The sequence below is a fragment of the Onychostruthus taczanowskii genome, unplaced genomic scaffold (assembly GCF_017590055.1).
Source record: "Onychostruthus taczanowskii isolate IOZ18803 unplaced genomic scaffold, ASM1759005v1 scaffold20, whole genome shotgun sequence".
NCBI lineage: Eukaryota > Metazoa > Chordata > Aves > Passeriformes > Passeridae > Onychostruthus > Onychostruthus taczanowskii.
The window spans coordinates 5,482,915-5,506,000 of NW_024499240.1; the positions used below are offsets into that span (position 1 = coordinate 5,482,915).

The 23,086-nt window shown below is 37.7% G+C and overlaps 1 protein-coding gene across 6 annotated transcripts in view; it reads right to left on the bottom strand.

Moving 5' to 3' along the window:
* Positions 1-22,806, bottom strand: part of GPR155 (G protein-coupled receptor 155) — a 27,071-nt gene extending 4,265 nt beyond the window's left edge. Inside the window, exons 1-15 of one of the 6 annotated variants that reach the window (XR_005952584.1) lie at positions 22,379-22,806; positions 17,622-18,127; positions 13,821-14,220; positions 12,319-12,484; positions 10,956-11,111; positions 9,847-9,930; positions 8,452-8,572; positions 7,097-7,181; positions 6,925-7,015; positions 5,644-5,917; positions 4,909-5,010; positions 3,050-3,183; positions 1,470-1,565; positions 547-611; positions 188-405 (exon numbers count right to left, since the gene is read on the bottom strand). Coding sequence is in view for 5 of the 6 variants with exons in the window: in XM_041403766.1 (XP_041259700.1) it covers positions 547-611; positions 1,470-1,565; positions 3,050-3,183; positions 4,909-5,010; positions 5,644-5,917; positions 6,925-7,015; positions 7,097-7,181; positions 8,452-8,572; positions 9,847-9,930; positions 10,956-11,111; positions 12,319-12,484; positions 13,821-14,220; positions 17,622-18,081 (2,234 nt within the window). In the remaining variant the exon portion in view is untranslated. Of the gene's footprint in view, positions 1-187; positions 406-546; positions 612-1,469; positions 1,566-3,049; positions 3,184-4,908; positions 5,011-5,643; positions 5,918-6,924; positions 7,016-7,096; positions 7,182-8,451; positions 8,573-9,846; positions 9,931-10,955; positions 11,112-12,318; positions 12,485-13,820; positions 14,221-17,621; positions 18,128-18,580; positions 18,676-22,378 lie in introns of all 6 variants that reach the window. The other 5 variants (XM_041403766.1, XM_041403767.1, XM_041403769.1 and 2 more) reach the window with 5 other exon arrangements.
* Positions 22,807-23,086: the final 280 nt, after the last annotated feature.

Sequence of the window (23,086 nt, forward strand, 5' to 3'; positions counted from 1 at the left end):
ACACTCTTTTTGTGCCCAATTCTTTACATATAATCTTCCTAATATATTTTATGACTTTTGAACACAGAGGTGTTATTCTAGGCTTGGGCAGAAGGAAAGCCAGAAAGCAGCTGGGAGCCAGCTCTAGCTGCTGGATTCACAGGGCAGCCAGTTAGCTCTAAGGCAAAGGCAGCTTGGTACAACTCACTCCTCCACTGTGGAAGGGCCTGTCCACTCAGTAGGCATGGGGTTACCACAGTGCTTTAAAACAGTGGTGATACATTCTGATTCAGCATCCAGATCTAAGCTTTAGTTTATCAGCTGAAATTATTTCTGAAGATCCTTCACTGGCAAAAATTTCACCTCTAGGGAGCCTGCAGGACTTTATGTCTCTGAAAGTGTCATTAGGATGGCAGAACAACCTCTCTACAAGTGGGAGAGAAAAGAAATTTGGAAGATTAACGAAATAGGAAACTGAACACTATAGCACTGAAAACTCAACACTCTTCAAAAATGATTATTAGTAATAATTAGGTTTATAGGTGTAAGTGCAAAGATTCTATTTACCTTCGCTTGAATGGCAGAATGATTAAATGCTTATCTAAACCAAAAATACCAAAGCAAATGAAGCCCTGGAGAAAAAAAGAAAAAAAAAAAAACATAAGAAAAAGCAACATGAAGCCAAAGCTTTGGTTTATATAGAACAGAAATTATATATAATTATCGGTGCCAAATACATTTCATGTATACATGGAAAGCATCCCTCTTCTCTAAATATCATTAAAAATGCATTTTGTTTCTGCTTTGATTTTTCATTTGGACCTTAAAAAGACATATCAATACCTAACAGCCCATCATATAAAACCTTCAATAAATACTTCAGTAAAACTAATTCTGTGACATCCACTTGACACTTGGGGATAACCGGCAACCTTACATAGCCAGGTATTGAATCTGTCTGTTAAGGCCAAGGAAAGAACAGACTTACTGTAATTCAAGTGCTAGAATGCTCTCTACTTAATTCATTTTTCTGTGCAGCTTTTATATAGAACTATCATTACTTGATATTGCAGTGCATCCTGTAGGCACATGTGCCATGGATGTGTAAAATGTTCCTCTGGTGTGTGTATCAACACTGCCTGGCTTTCACAAGACAAAGCTGCCCTGTGTCAGGTGCACTGAAACAGCCCAGGCGCAGCCAGAACCAGCACCCATCTTCAGCTCTTTGCTGTGGTGCTGTCACTGAAACCAGAGAAATCATTTAAACCTTACAGAGACAGCATCCATGGAGCTGCCTTGCAACTGATGGAACTCCACAGGAGAGACACCAGTGAAGCTTTGGTACAAATAAATTCCTAATCAGTTTCCATGAGCACTGGCATTCAGTTGTCACTTGCACTTTTGGAAGTGTTCTTGGTCATAGGAGATGTGCATTATCTGCTGCAACACCCACCAACATGGTCATTTTCAGAACAAACACTGGTAAGTACCTGCCCAAAATTAAACACAGCACAGAAGAACTGCAGTTCCACATACAGCCTTCCAGGCTCTTGGTTGAACAGCCACCACAAGCAACTGGAGAGATTCTGTAAAGAAAACAGAAAAACAACAAAACCCACAAACATAACCTGACTGTTAAAAATCAAAAGCTTTGTTCTCCTCACATGCTAATAATTCTTGCACAATGTTCATGGTCTCTATTTAAGAAATTATTCAGATAAAGACAAGAAAAAGGGAAGAAACACCTTAAAACATCATCTCAGGCTTAATAGCTTGGCAGGAGGGGGAACCTTGGCTGTTTTAAATATACCAATGCAAAAGATAGCAGTGTAAGAGGTCCTGCCTCTGCATGTTTATGTAAGGAACTTGCCTCAAGCACACAAAGGTTTTCGGCATAACACAGGCAATATGAGCCCAGACAGATTTGCAGTGTTTGTTTTAAGGCTGCTTAGCTGAGGCCAGTGCTTTCTACATATTTCTTGCAGAGTTCGGATTATGTTAAGGTGAAGCACATACCACTTCAGCTATTTGAGATGCCTGACAGAAGGAGGAAACCTCCAAAGTTAACCCATTTGGGTGTAAAGGCTAATTCTTTAAGGTAACTGATCTTATTTCATAGTATCTACGTAATCATTCAGATACAGCTAAAATATAGGCTAACAGTTGGGGTACCCCTTAAATCAAAAAGATGTAAAAAAATACTAGCATGGAATACTTGATACAGGAAATTTAAGAGGGAAACATTTCATTTTGTAATTTAACAGAACTTGAAAAGCAATAACAGTAACTTTTAACCCATACTGTTGTGCTGCACTGTCCTGCTTTGTAGTATTATATATTTGTGCCACAGTATTTTCCATTTCAAATAAAAATGCTTCTCCCAACTGACATCCACACGAAATTCAACTGAGCATTGTATTCAGAGAGCAGTTTCCTGCCTTTGCCACAGTTAAAACTACATCCCCAACACATTACATTCTGGTATTTCCCACTTGTACCCAGGAGCAACCACCAACACCTCTTGGAGTCAGTAATGATGAGTGGCAACACTAACTTAGCAACGTTGCTCCAAACACCCCTAAAAACAACAGAATTGCATTTTCCCATTTAAAATAATCTTAATAATCTTATTTTAACACCTCAGAGAAATTCAAGTTCCAATATAAGCCTGATCAGATAGAACAATTTTTGTAGTCTCCTTCAGAAGCAGAATTCAGTTTATATTTTTAATTTATAATTGTCTAGGGAAGAAGACCAGCTCTTGAAAAACTGGGAAGAAGGGCAGTAGTGATGAATGATATAATGATATAACTTCACTTTTTTTCTCCCTTTGGGGTTCTCCTGTAGCTTGCTCACCATCATCAATCTTAACTTGCATTTAATTTGTGATGTGGCACAGAAAAATTAATTTTATGACATCCCTCTTCCAGTAAGGAACCAAAATATAGCCTATGTTTTATTTAATGAATTGTTACTTAAGCAACTGAAAGATTTTTACTGGATTGTCTACATAGCTTTCCTAAAAATCATTCTACCTCAAAGATTTAACATGGGGAGAAAAAATATTTACAGCAAATAGGCCAACAATAAGAAGTAAGCACAGCAGCACATGTCTGGCCAGCTGTTTGTCTCCAGTCTGTAGAAGCTGTTCTTCCTGAGCCAACACACACGTTTGAGCACTGCAGTGATTCACACACTGATCCACTGAAAAACAAAACAGAAATTCTTCTTTAGGCTTCCATCTTCAGAACTCCACAAACAAACTTGTTAATGTAAGTTGCTCAGTCAAATTACCTTGTTAAGTATCTCTACTGAAGTGACACACACGAAATTTAATATTGGCTTTGACAATAACCTGTTCAGACATCTACTCTCAAATGAAACAGTTGAAGTTTACGTGTGCTCCTAAAATGAAAAAAGTTTCTCCAACAGTTTTCTTTCAAAGATTTAATTCAAACTGAATGTGTGGTTAACATTGAGAAAACACTATTAGAATTAATGAAAACAACGAAAAAAAACTTCTCTGAACAGTTTTTAAATTTAATTCTGAAAAAAATCAAATGTACTGTCAGCTCTAATGTTTTTACTCTGCATCTCAGTGTTGTTTAGCTCTACATGAGACAGATAACCATATTTATTTCAGGTCTGTGACTGTATTTTTAACACAGTATATCAGAACATCATCATAATTCTACTAATGAAAGGAGACAAACACAAAGAGAATGGATGCTTGTCTTCCAGCTACAGAGTTCTAAGAAATTCTGAGTAACTTCCTCTAGATGGCAGTGAAAATCTTCCTGGCAAGGTCATACGTAGGAATTGGTACCAGATAACTCGAAGCAGTTCACTGAGATAGTAGAAGAATTAGTAATTATTGCAGCCAAGGTTACACAAGTGTATGCATTACAATTTGTTTTTACTGATTTATGATTTTGAAGTGCTCACTCAGGAGGTTGAAATAATTTCCACTCAACCATAAGGTATTTTCTACCTTATCTTTTAGGATAAGAAAATTTAATTTGCCTTCCTCTATTCTTGAAGACATTCTTATGGTGCTTGTCTGAATTACTCAATAGATAAAATAGTTGGCAAGAGGCAGAAAGGGAGCATTTTGTGAGACGAGACACAACTGAAGTATGCTTCAGAGTGAAATATTTAGATTTATTGAAATTTACGTGGCATGCAAACAAAGCATAAGGATATGATCTTCTTGTTAAGAATATATGAAAACAAGAAAAAAAATAGGAAAAAGAGCCACGTTGTACTGGCAGCTGGCTTTGAATACTGACACTGATGTACAGTGAGAATGCACTGGGCATGCAGTTTTCAGACAGGTGTTGAACAGTCAGTTCAATCCATTTTTTTTGTATTTTAGTAACTCCTAAGGCCCTCTTAGTCGATTTTCTCCATCTCTTCTCTAGACATCAATAGTACACAGCAGCACAGACATTTAATCTAATTTGCAGTAAGCACTTGCTCCTCTAGATCTTATCTAGTGTTCAAAACTTGTGCCTGATTACAACAAAGGCTTTTTAAAAAGATGCAAGATGTAAATATGAGGATGAAAAAAAGCGGTTTACGTTAAAAGCTTGATGCAAAGTAGGGTTATGCATTCAACTTTCCAGCATCCAAACAAGACAATAATGGAGAGTCAAGGTCTGAATGCTCAGAACACACCAAAGTAGCTTTGTGGTAAAAAAGTGACATCCAAAACAACTGTCCATCTTGAGCACTGAAAGACTACAAACAACTATCAGCAGAAGAGAACCAACAGCTATAATATTGCCTAATAACTGAATTTAATACAAAATATCAGTTATCCAGGTGGAGTCAAGAGAACAACAGCTCCAACAGTTTCTTTGTGAGAATAACACACAGATGCTGGGGAAGAGCCTGTAGTATTAAAACAAAGAGATGCTACTGCTTTACCTGTCTCAATTGGAGGAATTTTGCTTTCAACAGCATTTGACACTGCTTTGCTGTCTTTAGCACAGGATAATTCACCATTTGTTGTTTGACAAGAACAGCAACCTATTAAATATATACAGTAATAGGACAGTTAGCTTCCTTCACTGCCATAATTTATTTTCCAGGTATAACATATATTCTATGCAGCTTTAACTATTGTGCTCAAAAATAACCCAAAAGCAGAAGACAGACTTAATTTTTCCAATTTGTTGAGAGGGTAAATGGGTCACTAATAGTTTAACATAACACTACCACCACTGAAGCAACAGAAGCACTTTTAGTTATAGGCAAAAAAACAGGAATTGATCAAAAAGGCTACATACAAAAAAGGATTAGAAACACATTGGGTGCTTCTGTTGGCATGTAATTCATTCTCAGAGAGACAATTGAGTGGGTAAACAATCTAAGATGCCTAGTGGGCTGCATTTATTACATCCTTATCAAGGTATCACTACTTACATAAAAATCATCCACAGGTTTTTCTTCTTGTCCACTTACACAACTATTACAATGGTAACAATCAAACTTCTTTAGAAACACAAACCTAAATACTTGGGCAGTTATATCCAGATTTTCTTCTGCCCTAATTTAACACCTGAAGCTGTAAACTGTCCTTCCCAGGCCAGAATTACATCTGAAATATTAGTTTATAGCACCCTAAGCCAGTTGTTCTTTATACAAATATACTTCGTCTACCTCTTTCTGCAGATGTCTGTGCAGAAGGTCTTGGAGAAGACTGTGCAGAAGATTCTGGAGAAGTTTGTGCAGAAGATTCTGGAGAAGACTGAGTCATAGTGGCTGAAATGTGATTTTGCCCACTCCCTTCCACTTCAACCTCCTCCACTGAGCTACGTGGTGAGTATGGGTTCAACACCCCATAGCTGGACCCTTGCCTACTTCTGTTCATGCACATCAGTGAGACACCTGACAGCAATATACTGATGAACAGTACCACTGCTGTGGTAATTATCTGTTAAGAAAGCAAAGAAAATGCACTTAAATATAGGGAAATAGTTGATATGTCTGTCTTTCTAACTTCTGTACTTTTCTAAATACACTTACAAATGAGTCTGAACAAGACTATGTTTCCTATATTTACTGCTCTTGCACCTCATGGCACTGAAAGAGACTAATTTTCCTTGCCTGAGTAACTTAGCTTTTTTGTTTGTTTTTTGAAGTGTGCACTCCTGTTTCTCATGCAATCCAAATCATCCCTCATTGTCTTCCCCCTTCCTCCAAGGATCATCAGTGCTCTGGGTTAAAGTTCTGCTCAGGTACCTTTTCATTCCAAAGAGGAATGTGCTCTCTAGCACATTCTTTAGCAACCCTATTAATTAGCCTTTCCTTCTATCCACATGCACTGATACCCAGAACCCACTCTGAGGCTATTTAGTACTTGTGAAAGTGCCACAGGAATAATCCTGAGTGACTCACGGACTCTCTGTCCACAAGAAAGAGAGGGAGAAAACATGACAAATACCTATGCTAGTACACTTTATATCCTCTGATAGGAGGAACGATTTGCTGGTAAAAATGGTAGTTCAGGGTCTTTCAATCTATGATTGTGCTGAGAAGCCTACCATAGTGCAAGCAGTTACTGCTACACAGGTGATGCATATCCTATCTATTACAGACCAAAAGCCATTAATTAGATACTGGATAATAACAATTCTAGATAACTATCATGCTAGAATACAAATTAGTCATCAGGAAAAGAGCTCTGTAATTCATTACCACTCCTAAGTTTTTTCTTTAAGAAGCCTACTCCCTTTTTTCCTTAGTCATAGTTGCCTAAACAGGAAGATCCTTCTCCAAACAAATGTTCCTAGTGGCTCATCACAGAAATACATTTTTGTATCGACCTAGAAGCATTCTACAATGGTACTTCAATTATAGTAGCCTGTACTCTGACTGAAAGCTACTTGCACAGGTAGCACAGCAGAAGTCTGAAGTGATGAGGACAGGACATGTTCCTACCTGATGCTTTCCATAGAAAAAGGCAGAGTCAATACTAGTGTTGTTACGTTCACCAACAGTTAATAAGATTCCCACCAGAACTGTTGGGACTCTGAAAGAACAAAATAGGAAGTACATAACATATTTATCACGCTCCCACTAATTCAACAGGGAAGCATTTGAATTAACTTACCCCCATCCAGCTATGATGATAAACCCAATGGGAATCTTTACTGTTTCTCTCTTCTTCAACAGAAACAAAGAAAAAGATAGAAAACCTAAAAACACCAAACAAAATAAAAGGAAAACCAAAATAAATGCCTTATTTAAAAGGGAACTGGTAAGTACAGAACCTAGAAACTCTATAATATGACCTGCTGAATAGCTTAAAATATTCGTCTCAGACCTTTAAATATTCCAAAATTTGTCTGATTGTATTCTGAGAACGTAAATTAGAAATACCCATTGCCTAAAAAATTATGTTAATAGTGAAACACTGAAAAACTGCCAGGACATTTTATATTAAATATTCACTTCTAAATGCTAAGAAAGGTTCACAAGAGTAAAAAAGATGTCACAAGAACATTTAAGATATAAGCAACTGATTTCTTTAGCTATTAACAGCACTTTTCTATCCCAACACTCTTTAGCTATCAACAAATAGTGTTGTATTCAGTTACATTTCTTTAAAAACTGACTAGTCCTTTGTAAAGTCAATGATAAATTTAACTAAAAAGTTTTGCATATTTTTATGTATCTAACTCTTTTGGGAGTATCTTCTGGAACTACCTAGTCTACTCACACCTCAGCAGCTCAGCAACATTCTCATGTGGAAGCAAAGCTAGTATTTATATTAGGTCCCACCAATCATGGGCTATGTGCTTCAGCTAAACAAATACATCTCACTCCAGAAAAACACCACAGGAATTAAACCTGTAGATTCTGGACAAAAATATCTTGAATACCTAAAGTCTCTTTTCTTTTAATCATACATGTAAGGTTCTCCAAGCTTCTTGAAGCATCTTTCAATTCTTTCAATTTCAATTCCTGCATAAATCTAACACACATACATTGTTTTTAGAAACAACAATTTCCAGGGGAAAAAGGTGTTAAAGTGACTTGGGTATTTCCCTTCATTCTGTATTTTCTATTTTTTCATTGCAGCAGTTTTTAAATCTATTTAATGCTGAATAATTAAAATCTTAAACTCTGCACTAATTAAAAATCATCATTAAGACACTGACTAGCTGAAGGGCAACCCTCCATATTCACTCTATTTGTAGCAGTTGCTTCTGCCTTGAAAGCAGGCTCTTGTTGCACACCAGCCAGGCTACTGTACCCAGCAAAGGCAATCCACAACTGCCCAGGCAGAAGCTCCCAACAGCAGCAGCAGTGCCCAACTTAAACCTCAGCACAACTTCCAGGTATCCCCATTTGTAGAACTACAAACAAGTGAAAGGAACAAGTACTCTGAAGAATGTAATTAACCTTATTTCAGGACATTAATCCTTCATTACAATACCTGAGCTCTGCCTAAAAAAATCATACCTGTCCATAGGTAGGTGCTGTAAAGTGAGCTGTAGAGGAATATAAATACGAGGATCTGGATGGTGATGTCTTTCTCTTTAACAGTGAAATTCCATGCCACCATTCCAATGCAAGCAATAAACTGGAAAGAAAAGTAAAATACCATCATTCTAACTGGGAAAGCAGAATGACCAAAAAAAAAACTGAACAGAGAGCTATATATTTGTAATAAGCTTTAAACTCCACCCCCAGATGCACTGGAGGGTGATTTTAGGAACTGGATACTTCACTTAGCAGTAAAGTACTGCCACAGTAAATTCAGTATTACAGTTGTGTCACTTGACTATGCTACCTCATTTTCAGGAGGGTTTTTTTGACAGCAAGTACATAACTCATATAAACTAGGAGTAAGGCAAATCAGGTAAACCCCCAACTTTATATACCTTATAGTAAGTAAATGGTGATGGTTTTGGCAAGTCAAAACCATTTACCTAAAATTATTTTCACAGGAAATAACAGGTATTTGTTCAGCCAAGAATTACAGCAGTTGTCACCCAGTGATATTGCATATATGATAATTTTAACACTGAAGAAATCTGAAAAGATAGGCTGAAGTATTGTGGAAACAGTAACACAATAGTCCAATTTTTTTAAGATGAAAGCTAGCTTTGTTGGTACAGAAGCACCTGCAGTTCTCATACATGACATTTTTCAAATGTGACTCCATGATCAGAGCTCAGAGAGTTTGCAATATACAGATATATTTAAAAAAAACTACTTCAGAAAGCACAACCACACAGATGTTATAAAAGCACAGGCTGTTCCTGTTGTGCAGTTACTTCAAGGGAGTAAGGAGCATGAACTCTGCAGTTCTCTCTCAGATTAAATAACAATTAAAATTAATCCAGAGCCACTTGGCTTTGGCCTTCCCTAGCCACCAGCCATGCATTCCCACAGACCCTTGCACATCCTTGCACCAGCACTTGCACCTGCTGATCTCTCAGCAAGAGCTTCAGGGACATAAACAGGGATTATTTTTCTATTTAGTTCCTTGAATAGGGTCACTATAGAGTCAAACAGAGGCTGCTGCTCCTGGTATTGCCAGCTTCAGATGGGCATAACTGAAACAGAAGTGCTCTCAACAGTATTGGGCAATAACTAAGAAAACATCTCAGAAGCCACTCTCTGTTCTGATTGTTTATAGTTCTGTTTAGGAATCACAGTGCCCACATTAACTATCATTTTCTTCAAGGATGTAGTTCACAACAGTAAAATTGTTCAGACAAGTCACACATTAGATTCACCTGCCCTCCACAGTTGGCTATAAAGATCTCACTGTAAAAATCAAACTTCCAAAATTGTTAAAAAATACTTAAACCCTAAACCTCACACAACAGCATTCTCCTTCCTACTGACCTGAGCAACAAGTAGATTTGTTGTAATCATATGAGGAATCTGTTTGTACTTCTTACTCAGAACAACAACAGTAAGAGACCAGGTCTGTAACATACAAGAAGAAAAATTAATATAAGAATAAAACAAAACCCAAAGGAACAAGATGAGTATTCTGTCAAATGAGGGTGAGATTAAATAAGCCATAGATCTTAGCAACATGACTGCTACAGTATGCTGCCAGCCCCTTTGCCTCAGCAGCTGTGGTCAGAAAAAGCAATGCATCTTGGTGTTCTCATGTCGGTGAAGTATTTCCAGTAAAGACCAAGCACTTGCCTGGAGCATGCAGAAACCTGTTAGTTCCTCAGGACACAAATGACCACAGTGTAGCCTGGAAATTTAGAATTTAAAATCCACACCCACCTCCCCTGAATCTCTCAAAATTATCTGACCAGCAAGAGCTAGCATTCACTTCTGGCTTCCCTTCAAGCATAGTTTCAAGACAAGAGGACTTCCCTGAGACAACAACTTCAGAAAATTCCAGCTCCTTCCAACATGGATGTTTTTGTTTTTAGAAAGCAAATAAAATAATCATACTATCTGTACTTTCTTTAAAACCAAAACAAAATTCACATTGGACTTCTGGATTATCAACTCAGTTTTTAAGAAAATAATTTCTAGTAAAGGAATTTGATAAACATAAATTTTTCAGGTTAAACTATTTAATTCATGCTCATTAAGACCTCATTAAACAAATATGCACAGACATTTCTGAAGCTGAAGTTTGTACACAGCCTTCATTACTGTGATATCCAAGCACCTCACTTGGCTTGATGTAACTAGTCTCTGTGGTGTAAGCTAGTACTTTAATTCCCTCACACCCTATTATTAAAACAAGAAAACAAACCGAACAAAAAAACCTCTCAAGCTCTGCACTAAATACTCTAATTCAGTTACTCATCTTTCTCTACAGTGCAGCTTTCCAGCAGACCCAGTGCTTAATCAGGATTTTTAACTCCTTCCTCATCCCTCTGCATCAGGATCCGATGAGGAAATGAACTCCCACAATGACTCAGTTTGCTGCTTACGCACCGAGGCTGCCCTGACCCAGAGCTCCTTTGTGCCTCACCCACCAGAGAGATGAGGCTGACGATGCTGATGTCAAAGCTGACGTTCTGGAGTGCAGCTGCCAGTGGGTTGGGGTCCATGGATGGGATGGTCAGCAGCCATGCAGAAACATACATGATGGGGGCAGACACAAATGTGCTTATCACCATGCCTGAGGTAATCTGCCAAGAGTCAAACGGAAACAGCAATGGAGTTAATCACATCTCAGGCTAAGTAATCTGCTTTCAGGAATACAACAACTGGCAAAATTGGAACTTTGAATTAAACATGCCTAGAACTTTAACAAATAATGAGTTGTTTCTATAACAAATTATTTAGAATTTGAGCCAGAAGCTATCTGGTTTATACACAGAGCTAAACTGAAAATTTTAACAAGCTTCTGAAATAGAAGGAGTAGAGTTTCCTGCTGCAGATTTCTACAGAGCTTTTCCATGGGTGTCAAATATACTAATGACTGCTGTCTAGGGGTAAATTCACACTGTCACAACTTGCTTTTGGATATAAACATTCATACAATAAATAACTAAAAAAAACCCCATGTAGCTATGCAAATATTAATATGCACCAATTCATGAGAAGAAACCATATGTATTTGCAAGTGATTTCTAGTTTGGCTTCTCATTGTCTTTCTACTTTTTCGAATTTGCACAGTGATGGAAGTGTGAGTTGCTGCTCATACTAGAGACTCTGCTTTAAAGAAATTTCTTTAGTTTGTAGAGGATAAAATTCTATCTTGCATGATTTATTTTTATTATCCTTTTTTCTTAAAACAAAAACAAACATACCTAAACAATTCCAAAATAGAAACCATTAAAAATAATGAAAATCAACAAAAGTGTGTTAATGTCACTTCAAGCAGAAGAAACAATTACAGAATTTCTATTTAAAGTTGAAAAGGTACCCTCTACTATGTACATATTTAAAAAAATAAAATGCTTTCTATTACATGATTTAAGTGAAGGGCAGCACAATGAAGCTTAAGATCTTCCATAAATTTTCAGCTATGACACTATTTTTACTGAAGTCAGTAACATAATTTCTTTTTTCCCCCTATAAAAACATCTTAAAGATAACGTCATTGAAAAGAAAACAGACAAAAACCACAATCCCAAAAAACAACAAAGATACAAAATCTTCATATCTGAAGTTATCCTATCTCTTTCTACTAGAGTCACAAATGGGAAAAAAAAAAAAAAAGATGAGCACTATCAAGACACTTAAGACATCAGGAAAGACCCTGGGAGTACAAGTAATTCTAAGGTATCTATACTTCAGAAAAGCAAATTCTTCAAGCCCACTTATTTATTTATTTAATCAAAGAAGTTAAGCTCACAGTTAGGACATATTTGGAAAAGTTTAACTACATACAATTCCTACTTCCATGTTAAATTGACTTGCGAATATTGCGACACCAGGTGCTGCTGGAAAAACTCCATAAAGAAATGCATAGTTTGATAAACTGGTGTGATTGACTGCATTGTCACTCTTGTCCAAGAGCTCCACCATCTCTCTACAGAGAAATGGCATCATGAGCCTGAAAGAAAAGAGAAAAAAGTAATTGAAAAAATATTACTCAACCTACAACAACAGACTCTTCTTTACCCAGAAAATGAACAAAAAGGAAATTTAAGGCTTGTTTGAATATTACTTATGAAAAGCAAAATACTGACATCACTTTGAATGACTGCTTTTATTGTTATCAAAATATTTCCCAGCTGCTTAAAAATCTTCCATCACAAATTACATTGAAATAAAAAGGACAAACATGACAACAAACTTGGGGATAGAAGCAGCTTCCCTGATTGTGTAGACACATTCTTTGTAGAACTTCAAATTTAGAATGGCAAAACATTAAAAACCCTCTCATTTTTCAACTGTTACAGTAATAGTAGCTACAAGCAGTCAGCAGCTCTGAAATTCAGTCCACCTTTCTGCAAGCTGTTTGAAATATAATAAGGGCTCAAGCTTAAGTATCCCATGCCAAAATTTTTGGCCAGCAAACCACTGGCATAAAGGCTATTTCAGCAACAGCCCAGATCTCACACAGACTCAATGTAAGTCTTACAGGCTTACAGTAAAGCAAAGTAGCAACATTAAAACCCAGTGTTTTTCATGCTTTTTTCATTACAAAATTTGTCATTAAACTGGTTTATTGACTAGGTCTTTAGCTTTGCTGATTAGTTGTACCTGATACTGAAATGCACCTTCAATTCAAATTTTACAATATAAACTTAAAACCAAACATTCTATTAGGTTAATTGTAGTTCTGTAGGAAATAAAATATTTGATATTAAATAAATAAATATTCCTTGAAATATATCCAAGGGAAGATTACGACAGCCTAAGTTTTAAATAGAACTTGGCATCTACTCATGCTTAAAAGTCAAACAGTTTGAGAGAATGAAGTGACCATTTTTAAGCTCTTCCAGTATAGTTGTTTCAAAGACTTACAGATAAAGGAAAACCAACTAATTTGGAGATGCGTAGTTTAAGGCAAATAAAATACAAATACTAATCAAATATGCTTAAACTCACTGCTGCCTAACTATTGATTCAGTAAATTTTGATTTAAGCTACCAGTTCCCCAAATACCCAATTCATGACAGATGGCCTGCAGGCAGTCTGTGAAGGCACAGCACCCCAGCTTTTCTTTCTCTGCAGAGTCTGACAACAGGTTTTTAGTCTATTAAATTTCCTTTGAAAATTTACAGCTGTATTCTATCAAAGAGTTTGAGAAGCACTCACTCAAAATACTGGAAGCAAAATGTACTATTATCATAATGTTTTTGAGAGAAAAGCATCTGACCAGGGTATTCAGAGCTTAAAACATCTAGAGAACAAAAGTATAAAAATACATAAATTGAACTTACAGTTTAGCTGTGATGAGAAGGATCAGTGCAACAAACATACCCTTTGTCAGTTTTTTTGTTTGTCCCACCATAGTCAGTCCAAGGTAAAAAAGTGCAGAGCCAGAAAACGAACTGCCCAGTCCATCAAGGAAGTTTTCAAGGTATTCAGGAATTTTCTGGCCAAGAATAAAGTTTGAGGCAATTCCTATGAAGACCATGAACACAATTGGGTTCTGCAAAACTCGAAGGAGTGCTAGGCCCACTATTTTGATTTTGCTCTGTGACACAGTGCGATTATTCCTCCACTTCTGGATTTCACAGAAGATAAACCCCAAGGGGTTTAGCATCATAAGAGATATTGGAGCCACTAGGTAAATGTACTGGAGATACTCTGGGTAAGTGGTTTGATATAAAGCTTCAACTAGAAGACAGGAAATGAAGAGTTATGAGTGATAACACTTCAGCAAAAAATACATTGAAATATTGAAATTAAATTTTGCTCTCTGAAAATTAAAGAAAATTATTTATGTTTCCTCCAGAAGGAACTGAAGGGATCCATTTAATTAACAATCATTAGAAGATAATGCAGGAAGAGAAGTATGTCCTATCATATTAGGCAACAGTTATCTAAAGAACATATTAAAGATCAAAGACTAACTATCCAATACCATTTAATCATCCTACAATTAGCCAACATTTACAGAAAAAAAAGAAAGAAAACAATATAATAATTCTATGTTTCTTTTGAGTCATCCCAAATGCTGGAAAAATTTTGGCTTTATTTCTGACTTGCTTTTCCTCCCCAGAAACATGACAGTTGTGGAGAATTAAATGCACCTTTGCAGGATACAAGTTGCTTCCTATCTGAAGGGAGTCTCACTTCTTTAGAATTTAAACAGTTTTCAATGGGTAAGTCAGGTGTGATCTTTCTACATAGATTCAACACAACACAACAAAGCAACAACTGGGGAAAAAAACTTTTTGACAAAAATATTGGTTCATTCTCTGGGACTACTTAGGACAAGAGTTACTGCTGTAGTTATGGTCCCTCAAGGAACTCTAAATCATGAGCTTTTGCTTTCATTACTACTACATACTTCTGAGTCAAAGTAGAATTGCTTCTTATTTCCAGTTTGTACTAAAGGCACTCCAAAAATAATGAAAATACTTTGGAAACATATAAAATATTCAATTCCAATGTAAATTTAAAAAAACTTCCAATGCTTTAAAAGTAGAATGTTCTCTTTACCTGATTTATAATTGTTATATTTAATAGTTTTTTTGTTATTAGTAATTATCAATAATATGCTGTAGTTATTAATAGTATGTCAATTATAATATATATGGTTAATTTTATCATGACTATTACATATACTATGTGTTAGATATATACTACGCAATTCATAATTATTAATAACAACATTGTCAACCTTTTCTAAAAAAGTTTTTCCTCGTGACTACATTTTTCAAAATCCAAAAGAGTCTTACCTTTATATTATTTAAGCCTCTGGAATGACAGGAACTTCCAAGTGCTAAATCAGCACTCACTTTGAACAGTCTCCTCTTTAGAGCAAATAAACTGACATTCTCAACTAGCTGTTTTCTTACATATATAAAAAAGGCACTAAAGGCTTTTTTACTTTTACAGGCCATTATTAAAGTACATGTAGAAGAACTACCTGTATAAAATCCTAAATAGACTGCTGAACAGAAGTACCAAGTTTGGGGTTAGTTACTGCATTTAACAAGCCAGTTTTAAGCACTAAACACAACCTGGCAATCAAAACCACTTTAAACATGCCGGACACTTTTTATTTAAAAAGGTTTTTTCCTAAAACTTCAAACCTGAGACTGATGTTTTATATTGCTTTATGCAGAATGCCCAAGTCACTCAAACACAACTCCACCCAAGTCATGTGTAATTAATGTTGAAGTGAAAAATTTTAAAAGCCTTTACATTCTGGTAAAGTGAAGCTGCACACTTAAGACAATAAATTAAGGTCTAGAAGTACTTTAAATCATGTATGATGTCAGAAAGCAATTTACTGGGTACAAAAAGTAGAGTTAGATTAGTGAGTCAGTGCGTGGAAAAAAATGAGCAATCAGTCTTACAGAATCATTAAGACAGTAAAAATAATCCACAACTTCTACCACTGATGAAGTTTTCTTTTTATTTAAATCATGGTGCCTGCTTGCTGATAATAAAAAAAAACTGAAATAAAAGATACTTTAATTTTTTTAAAGAATCAATTCCCCATGCCCCAGCTGCTCATAAGTACATATAAATCACACACCATGCTTAATAGAATGAGTATGATTAAAGTCACAGTGACTGTCAGACAGCACATCTGCTACACCTGTGCTTTAACACACAGCCCTAGAGAATACCTGAATCTCTCTGTCAGACTTGTATCATTATTACCCTGTAATTAAAAACCCCAAAGCTTTCTATCATAGTAATACTCACTACAGCAGGAGTGTGCTAACAAACCTCTCTCCCAGCTAGGTACTTTTTCACGCCAACATCACTTTTTAATTTAGAACTATCATAACCATGATAATAGAAAAACAGTAATAAGCTTCAAAAATTTGACCTGCATTTTGATTTTGCTATGTGCAAATCTTTTCAAACAGCAAAAAAGAGCAAGAAATAATAATAGTCATGTATTAAAGAAATTACATGGGATGAAGACTTAGGAATGATTAACAGTTCAAAATGCCTTTTTAAATAGTGTTGATTTAGTGCACGATTTGTCAATATTGATTTTTTTCCTTTACAAATTTCCACTGCTACAGCATTTAAAAATATTTTTTCATTAAAAGATCAGGCTTTGTTTAAAACACTACCTCTACCACATAAAAAACAGCTATTCTTTGACCAGTTCTGCAAACACTTCAGAGAAGCTTGGGTAATATTTTACTAATAGCAAAAAGTTTGCACAGGTGACAACATGAACCCAACACCAAAAGTTTGGGGATGGGAGAAGGGAAAGGACAAGAGGAAATAAACCTCAAGAGCCCACAATGTTTCTGTTGCAGTAACTATTCCAGTAAAACTCTAAATGGTGTGAATTTTGTCAAGATCATGCATAATAAACAATATTAATCATACCTTATAAATCATGAAGCACCTAAAAAAATAGGCAGTCTTACAAGAAAGTAAAAGTTGAAAGAATGTTTTAAGCAGGATACAATGGAAATACATTCAGAGACCCCCAAAATACATATATATATAAAAAAAAGAAACATTAATTGGCATCTAAAATGCATACCAACAAACAAAGATATAATTCTCACAGTCCCATTTGTGGCATACTTCTGATTTCTTTCAAGAGGAATAAATCTCAGGAGATGCAACTGAGGGAAACAGTATTTTCATCTAAAAAAAATATGCAATCGCATTTGTCTAAATTTTATATACATATCAAGGAAATTTGAAGAAAATAAGAAAGATTGAGGATTCTTCTGAACATGCTGCCTTGGAATAAGGAGAAAGATATTGTTACCTCCTAAAGTAATCTAAAATATGGATCTAGTTGTTACATATAATCTGGAATTGCATATTTGATATTGCCTTTGTAATTGTATTTTCAATTCTGTAATCAAACATCTTGTTTTTTGTTTTGCTAGACCTAACTTGCTCTCTTTTTTATTTTTAACATTTCCTAGATTAATAGTCTCAAAGAGAATTTGAGAGGCACTTCAGAAATTATTTCAATTGCATGGAACTTCAATTCAGAAGCCAATTTCAAACTATGGAACTATAAAAGTAAACATGTTGAGAACAATGACAATTAATTTTAAAGGAGAAAACGTACTCACCTATTGGATATCCCAGCGCAAAGTCATTGCTTTGTGTAGCAAAAATAGGGAACAAACCTGCTTTGCTAAATCTGTTCTCAGGACTGGCTACTAACAATGTTAAAACACAGACTAAAAAAAACACAGCAGCTTTGGCAACTAAAACACTGTACAGGAAGGACCAATTCACATTAGAAAAATTAAGTACCACCATGTTTTTGAACAGTAATGCCGGGAGTGCAAAACGGGACACAAAATTTCCCAGTCCTTTGGCCTGAGTTGATGTGATAATGTTGGCTCTTCCAGCTATGTAGCCACAAAGAATTATTCCAAAGCATTCCAACAGGGCTGGGAAAAGCCTGCTTATTGACATAGAAGGGGGACTGCCAGTGGTATTGAGTCCAGCTTGTCCAGGCAAAGAAAGAGACATATTAGCTGAAGATGAGAGGTTCTTTGCAGTGAAGTCTGAATAGCTATCCATTTCCTCTGACCACCTCTTCCAAAAGAAGAGTGTGAAATGATCTCATCTGTAAAAGGAACAAAAGTACATTTATTAACTTTATTCCTTTAAGTACAAGCTTATGCCCTCTTAAGTTATTACAGAATGGACAACAGGAATAGCCCTTACAAGAAGTAAGCACCAGGAAAGAAAGATAAATTTGATGAAGAATCAAAGCTTCTCCACTTTGGTACAAAAACATTTGGCAAAGTCCTCTCTACCTTCCAGAAAAATTTAGAGTTAAATTATCATATCACCCTTGAAGTTTGTACCTTGCTTTGTGCAACTTTGAACTCTCCCAACATTTCAATATCATGTGCTAATGATACACTTTTCAGTTAGCAAAGAATCCACAGATGACACAGCAGCCAGTGATCTAATTCATTGCGCTAGAGCTGACCCATATTTCTACACACAATTCTTTAGGTCTGGAGCAGGGAAATTTAAGCATGCATGAAGCATTTATGTACAACAGAAATACCTGTTGACCCCTGTTCCTCACTTGTTAGCAGAAGTTGCCTTTGAAAGGGCTGATTACAACACCGCAGGTTCTATATGCAAGCTGACATGTAAAGTCTGCAAATCAGACGAAGAGAGTGGACATCAAACACAATATTCATTGATCAATAGCAAGGTCCTGCCAGAAACAGATATGGCTTTGGCAATATAGCTCTGAAACCTGTGCCCTCCATCAGGTAACTGCACATAAAGTTCTGACATGACTAAATGAAGTACTGAAGTACTTTGTTTAGGAAGACAAGATTATTTACCTCACTTCGCAGGAACAGAAACTAAGGCAAAGGTGAACTGATTTCCCCTAAGCTATTTAAGGTATCAGTGGTAAAGTCAAAATTTTCAAGTCCCAAACAATGCTTTTTATTAATCTATATATGCAAATTAGCAACTCGTTTAAGAGTCTTCCCAGCCTCTCTGTATCCTATCCACAAGGAACACAGAACACAGCAGCCAGGTAAATAAGCAAGTAAATCAAGTCAGTGCAAAGGTGAGGTCTTGTAAGGTCTATTCACACCCTGGCATCCAGCATATACATATTCACAAGCTTCAACTCTTTGACTCATGACTTTTATTTATGCCTGAGGCTTTTGGTAAGCACTTCTATGATGCTCTGGTAACTCATCGGGACTCAGCTGCTGCATCATCCAAATCCATCCAGTAGCCTTGGCTATCCCTTCTCCCAAGGAAAATGAGTCTCACTCATTTTTAAGTAGAGTACAGCCTTTAAAATAAGACAAGTAGGTCTTATTTTAAAGGCTGTACTTTCTTATATTATAGATGATAAATTAGCTTAGATTTATTTGGACCAGGAGCTCAAAGTATTATTTGCTACAGAACAATGGGAAAACTTGCAAAAAATGAAGGAAACAACAAACAATTTCTTCTACTAAAAAAACTTAAGGATGTTGTTGTAATTTGCAAAATGTCCAAAAGAGGACCAGAGACATATTTCCAACACGGAATTCTTGAAAGAAATCAGCCACATTCTACGCTAGCTGCAAGGTAAAAAACAGGTTTTCAGCACATGTCAAATTCTCCAAGCTTCCAGCACTGCATAGAGGTAAGGCTCCCAGCACTGCAATGTGTTCAACCTACTCACTGCTCTCTCAAGGTATTTTTCTTCAGCAATAAGATACAGCTGAAACTTTTTTTAACCAAATGCAATATTTGATCTGTAGTGGGAGTATATTCCAGCTGTATCTATCCCTAAATTCTATCATTCCTTCACCTGTGCCTTCCTATTCAAGGCTAATGACAAGCCTCTCTTCCTTCTATATTAAAATCATTATTTCTTTTCACAAAATTGCTACAAAATACAGAAGTGCTCTTGTCCCCATTTCATAATTCAGAACTTAAATATGACTGACTTTCATGTTGTATCAGTCAATAGCACACACTACAGCCCCTATCTTCCTCACTAGATCAAAACTGACATGGACACACACCCACACATCCCAAACCATCTTTTGTAAGAGATGGATGGATAGACAGATAGATAGACAGACAGACAGATAGATAAGACAGACAGATTCCTACAGCCTTCCTTCAGCCTACCTTCAACTTTGTTACATGGGACCCTGTCAAGTCACACAGGACAAATTTTTGGTAAACCACATGAGTTTCAAAGAGAAGAACTCCATTACAGTAAAAGCTGCTACTGGCACTCCTCAGAGGGCTTTGAGAGGGAATTATCTCTTCAGCTCGAGAGACATGCACATCCCAAACCCTTCATACTTAACACAGAGCATCTATTGCCAAGCAGTGTTTTCCAGAAATGCAAGCTTCTGCATTCTGCTTAACACAGTGAGTACATCTCAGCACTTTTTGCTCTATAGGATACAGACATTTATATAACTGTTATGAGATTATGTAATGACTAATCACAGATTTAATATACAGCCTTGTTACACCTCAGGCTCATCCCAAACTAGCATCTCACAAGAGTGAAATTATTTTCAATTCACAGTTCTTAATGAAATCAGAGGTAATGATCTCATGCAAACCCAAAACCTGTTCTATTCCACACAGAAATTAGTTTGTTCTTATAGTAGATGTAGCAAACTAACCAGGACAAATGACATTAAAATAAGGAAATATAACACAGTTGCAAGGGAAAGCACTTAGCTTTGACTCCACAGAACATATGATTTGTAGTTATCCCTTCAGGGATTGAGGATTGAGATTTGAATCTTTAAGAACTCAGCCACAGCTGCATTTTTGGGAACTGGAGGCCAAAACAGACACAGCTTTTAGGAATAATGCTGCCTAATAATTGACTGTTCCAAGCATAGCTGCTTGCAGCCAGACTGTCACTTTGCACGAGAGGAAGCCTTGTATGAAGACTACCAATAGACACAGAGCAAGTAACTAGTGCAGTTTAAACTTCCCATGAAACATTTCTCTGCTAGGTTGTCAATATTTGTAAAGTCTTCAAATTCACCAGACCACAAACTCCTTCTCCAGCAGCTGTGAGTTAAGTAACATCAGGTTCCTCTCTGAGTACAGAAATAGAGAAATTGTCTCCTTCACCAAAGGAAGGGGAAAATCCCTTTCATCTTCTTTTTCTAATGAAAGTCAAAGACAGCATGAGTCAATAAAAGAGATAACTTCAATGTATATCTCTCCTCTGGTCTCTCACTCTTAAGATTTCAACTGATAATCACTCTCAGTATAATATGGTGACACTGGCAAGACCGTGCACATTGCTCATAAATTATATCCCACAGCATGACCTACTTCAATGCAATGCAGAAACTCTCCTACTTTAATGTAAGGATGACACATTATTTTACTCAGGAAAATTAAAATGGAATTGGGGTAGGAAGAGTTACTGCTCATAGCAGCTCTACTACCCCATTCTCAACTAAGATAAGCATGTACTACATGCATTTTCATGTAAAACTTTGTGAAGTCAAAGAGGAAGCAACTTCAGGGAGATAAAATGATAAAAGTTAAGTGGCAAGAAGTGATTACTGCAGTTCCCGTTTTTGCAAGTTAACCACAATTTTTACTTTTCTCTTTATTGGGCTAAGAAAACAGAGAGAAAGAGAGAGAACAATATCGACAGAGCAATTAGCACAAGAAATGGGCCACCTACATCTAGAAAGCTAGACAACACCACAAGAATCATCGCACACCTCACGTGTCTCTGAGCAGGTGTTTTCTGAGATCACACTTCCTTTGCCATCCTTCTCCCACGATGCCATTCCAAAAAAGCCCCTGGACACCTGGGGATGCTGAGGCCTGCCCTGAGCACACGGCTGGCACGGCTCACAGCAACACTTCAAGCTCCACAAAACTTTGGCAGTGCGGGAGCTCAGACAAGACCAAATGAAGCAAGAGCTGCCAGCGGCACCGAATGTCAACTCAGAAAATGAATGAGAAACATACCTCCCTTTAATTTCACTTAAGCCGTCATTTGGGCTTGTCAACAAATAGACACATACTTCTGAAGTAAACAGCAAAACATTTTTCAAAAGGCAGATAACATTTTCTTGCCAGTACCCCTTAAAAAGCACCTCACTTGCTCCGCTTGCCGAACTGGGATGTAAAATCCTTTGACCTGCAGCCAGAGAGCGACAACAAAACCAACGCCTCTCGCCTGCCCCTTCCCGGCCCATCACTGCTCTCCTTCCCATGGTCACCCCAGCTAGGAGCACGCAGCATTTTCACTCAAAGATAAAAGCCAGCAGCACTGCCCTGCGTGACAGCTGCCTCAGCAGAAAATAGCGCCAGAAGCCGTGGAAATCAGCGGGCAGCTTACCTACTTAGCTTTCGGTAGGCGCCTCCGCACCGGGGTGCGTGGAGAGAGGGTTTGCGCTCTGCCAAACTGAGAATCCCTCTAAGGCCGAGGCCGCCGGTACCGAGGCCAGGGAGGCGAGGTCTGGCCCGCCCCGGCCCGCCCTGCCAGCGACAGCCCCGCTGCCGCAGCCGGCCGAGCGCCCCGGGCGGGCGGGCTCCGGGCGGACCCCGGGCAGGCCGGGGCTGCGCGGCGGCNTTGGCCCCGGGGGATCCCCCGCGCTCGGGAGCCGCCTCCCCTGGAGTACGAGAGCGGAACGAGCTCCGGCCGCTCCCGGGGCGGCCCTCGTGGCTGCCGCCAGCTGCCCGCAGCCGGCGCTGCGCCCCGCGGACGGGAGGCCGGGCAGGGTGACCCCCGTTATCGGCCCGAGCCAGCGTCACCTGCAGCTCGGCGGGCCCGATAGCGGCGCTGGCTCCCGGCGGCAAGCCTGGCCCTGAACCTCCCACTCCCATCCCAACTTTCCCCGGCAGTCAGAGCGCTTAGAAACAAAACCCCGTGTTCTCCACGTGCCATCGGTTCCACAGATCTGACAAGTCAGTAATTTCTCCAGTAAAAACTAAAAACTGCTAATGACCAAAGATTCCGTTGCAGAAAAGGAGGAGACAGCTTTCTCAAGCTTTCCCCTTGTACTGCAGCTGAGGGCACAGCAGTTCCAGCTGCCCTTTTCCTAAG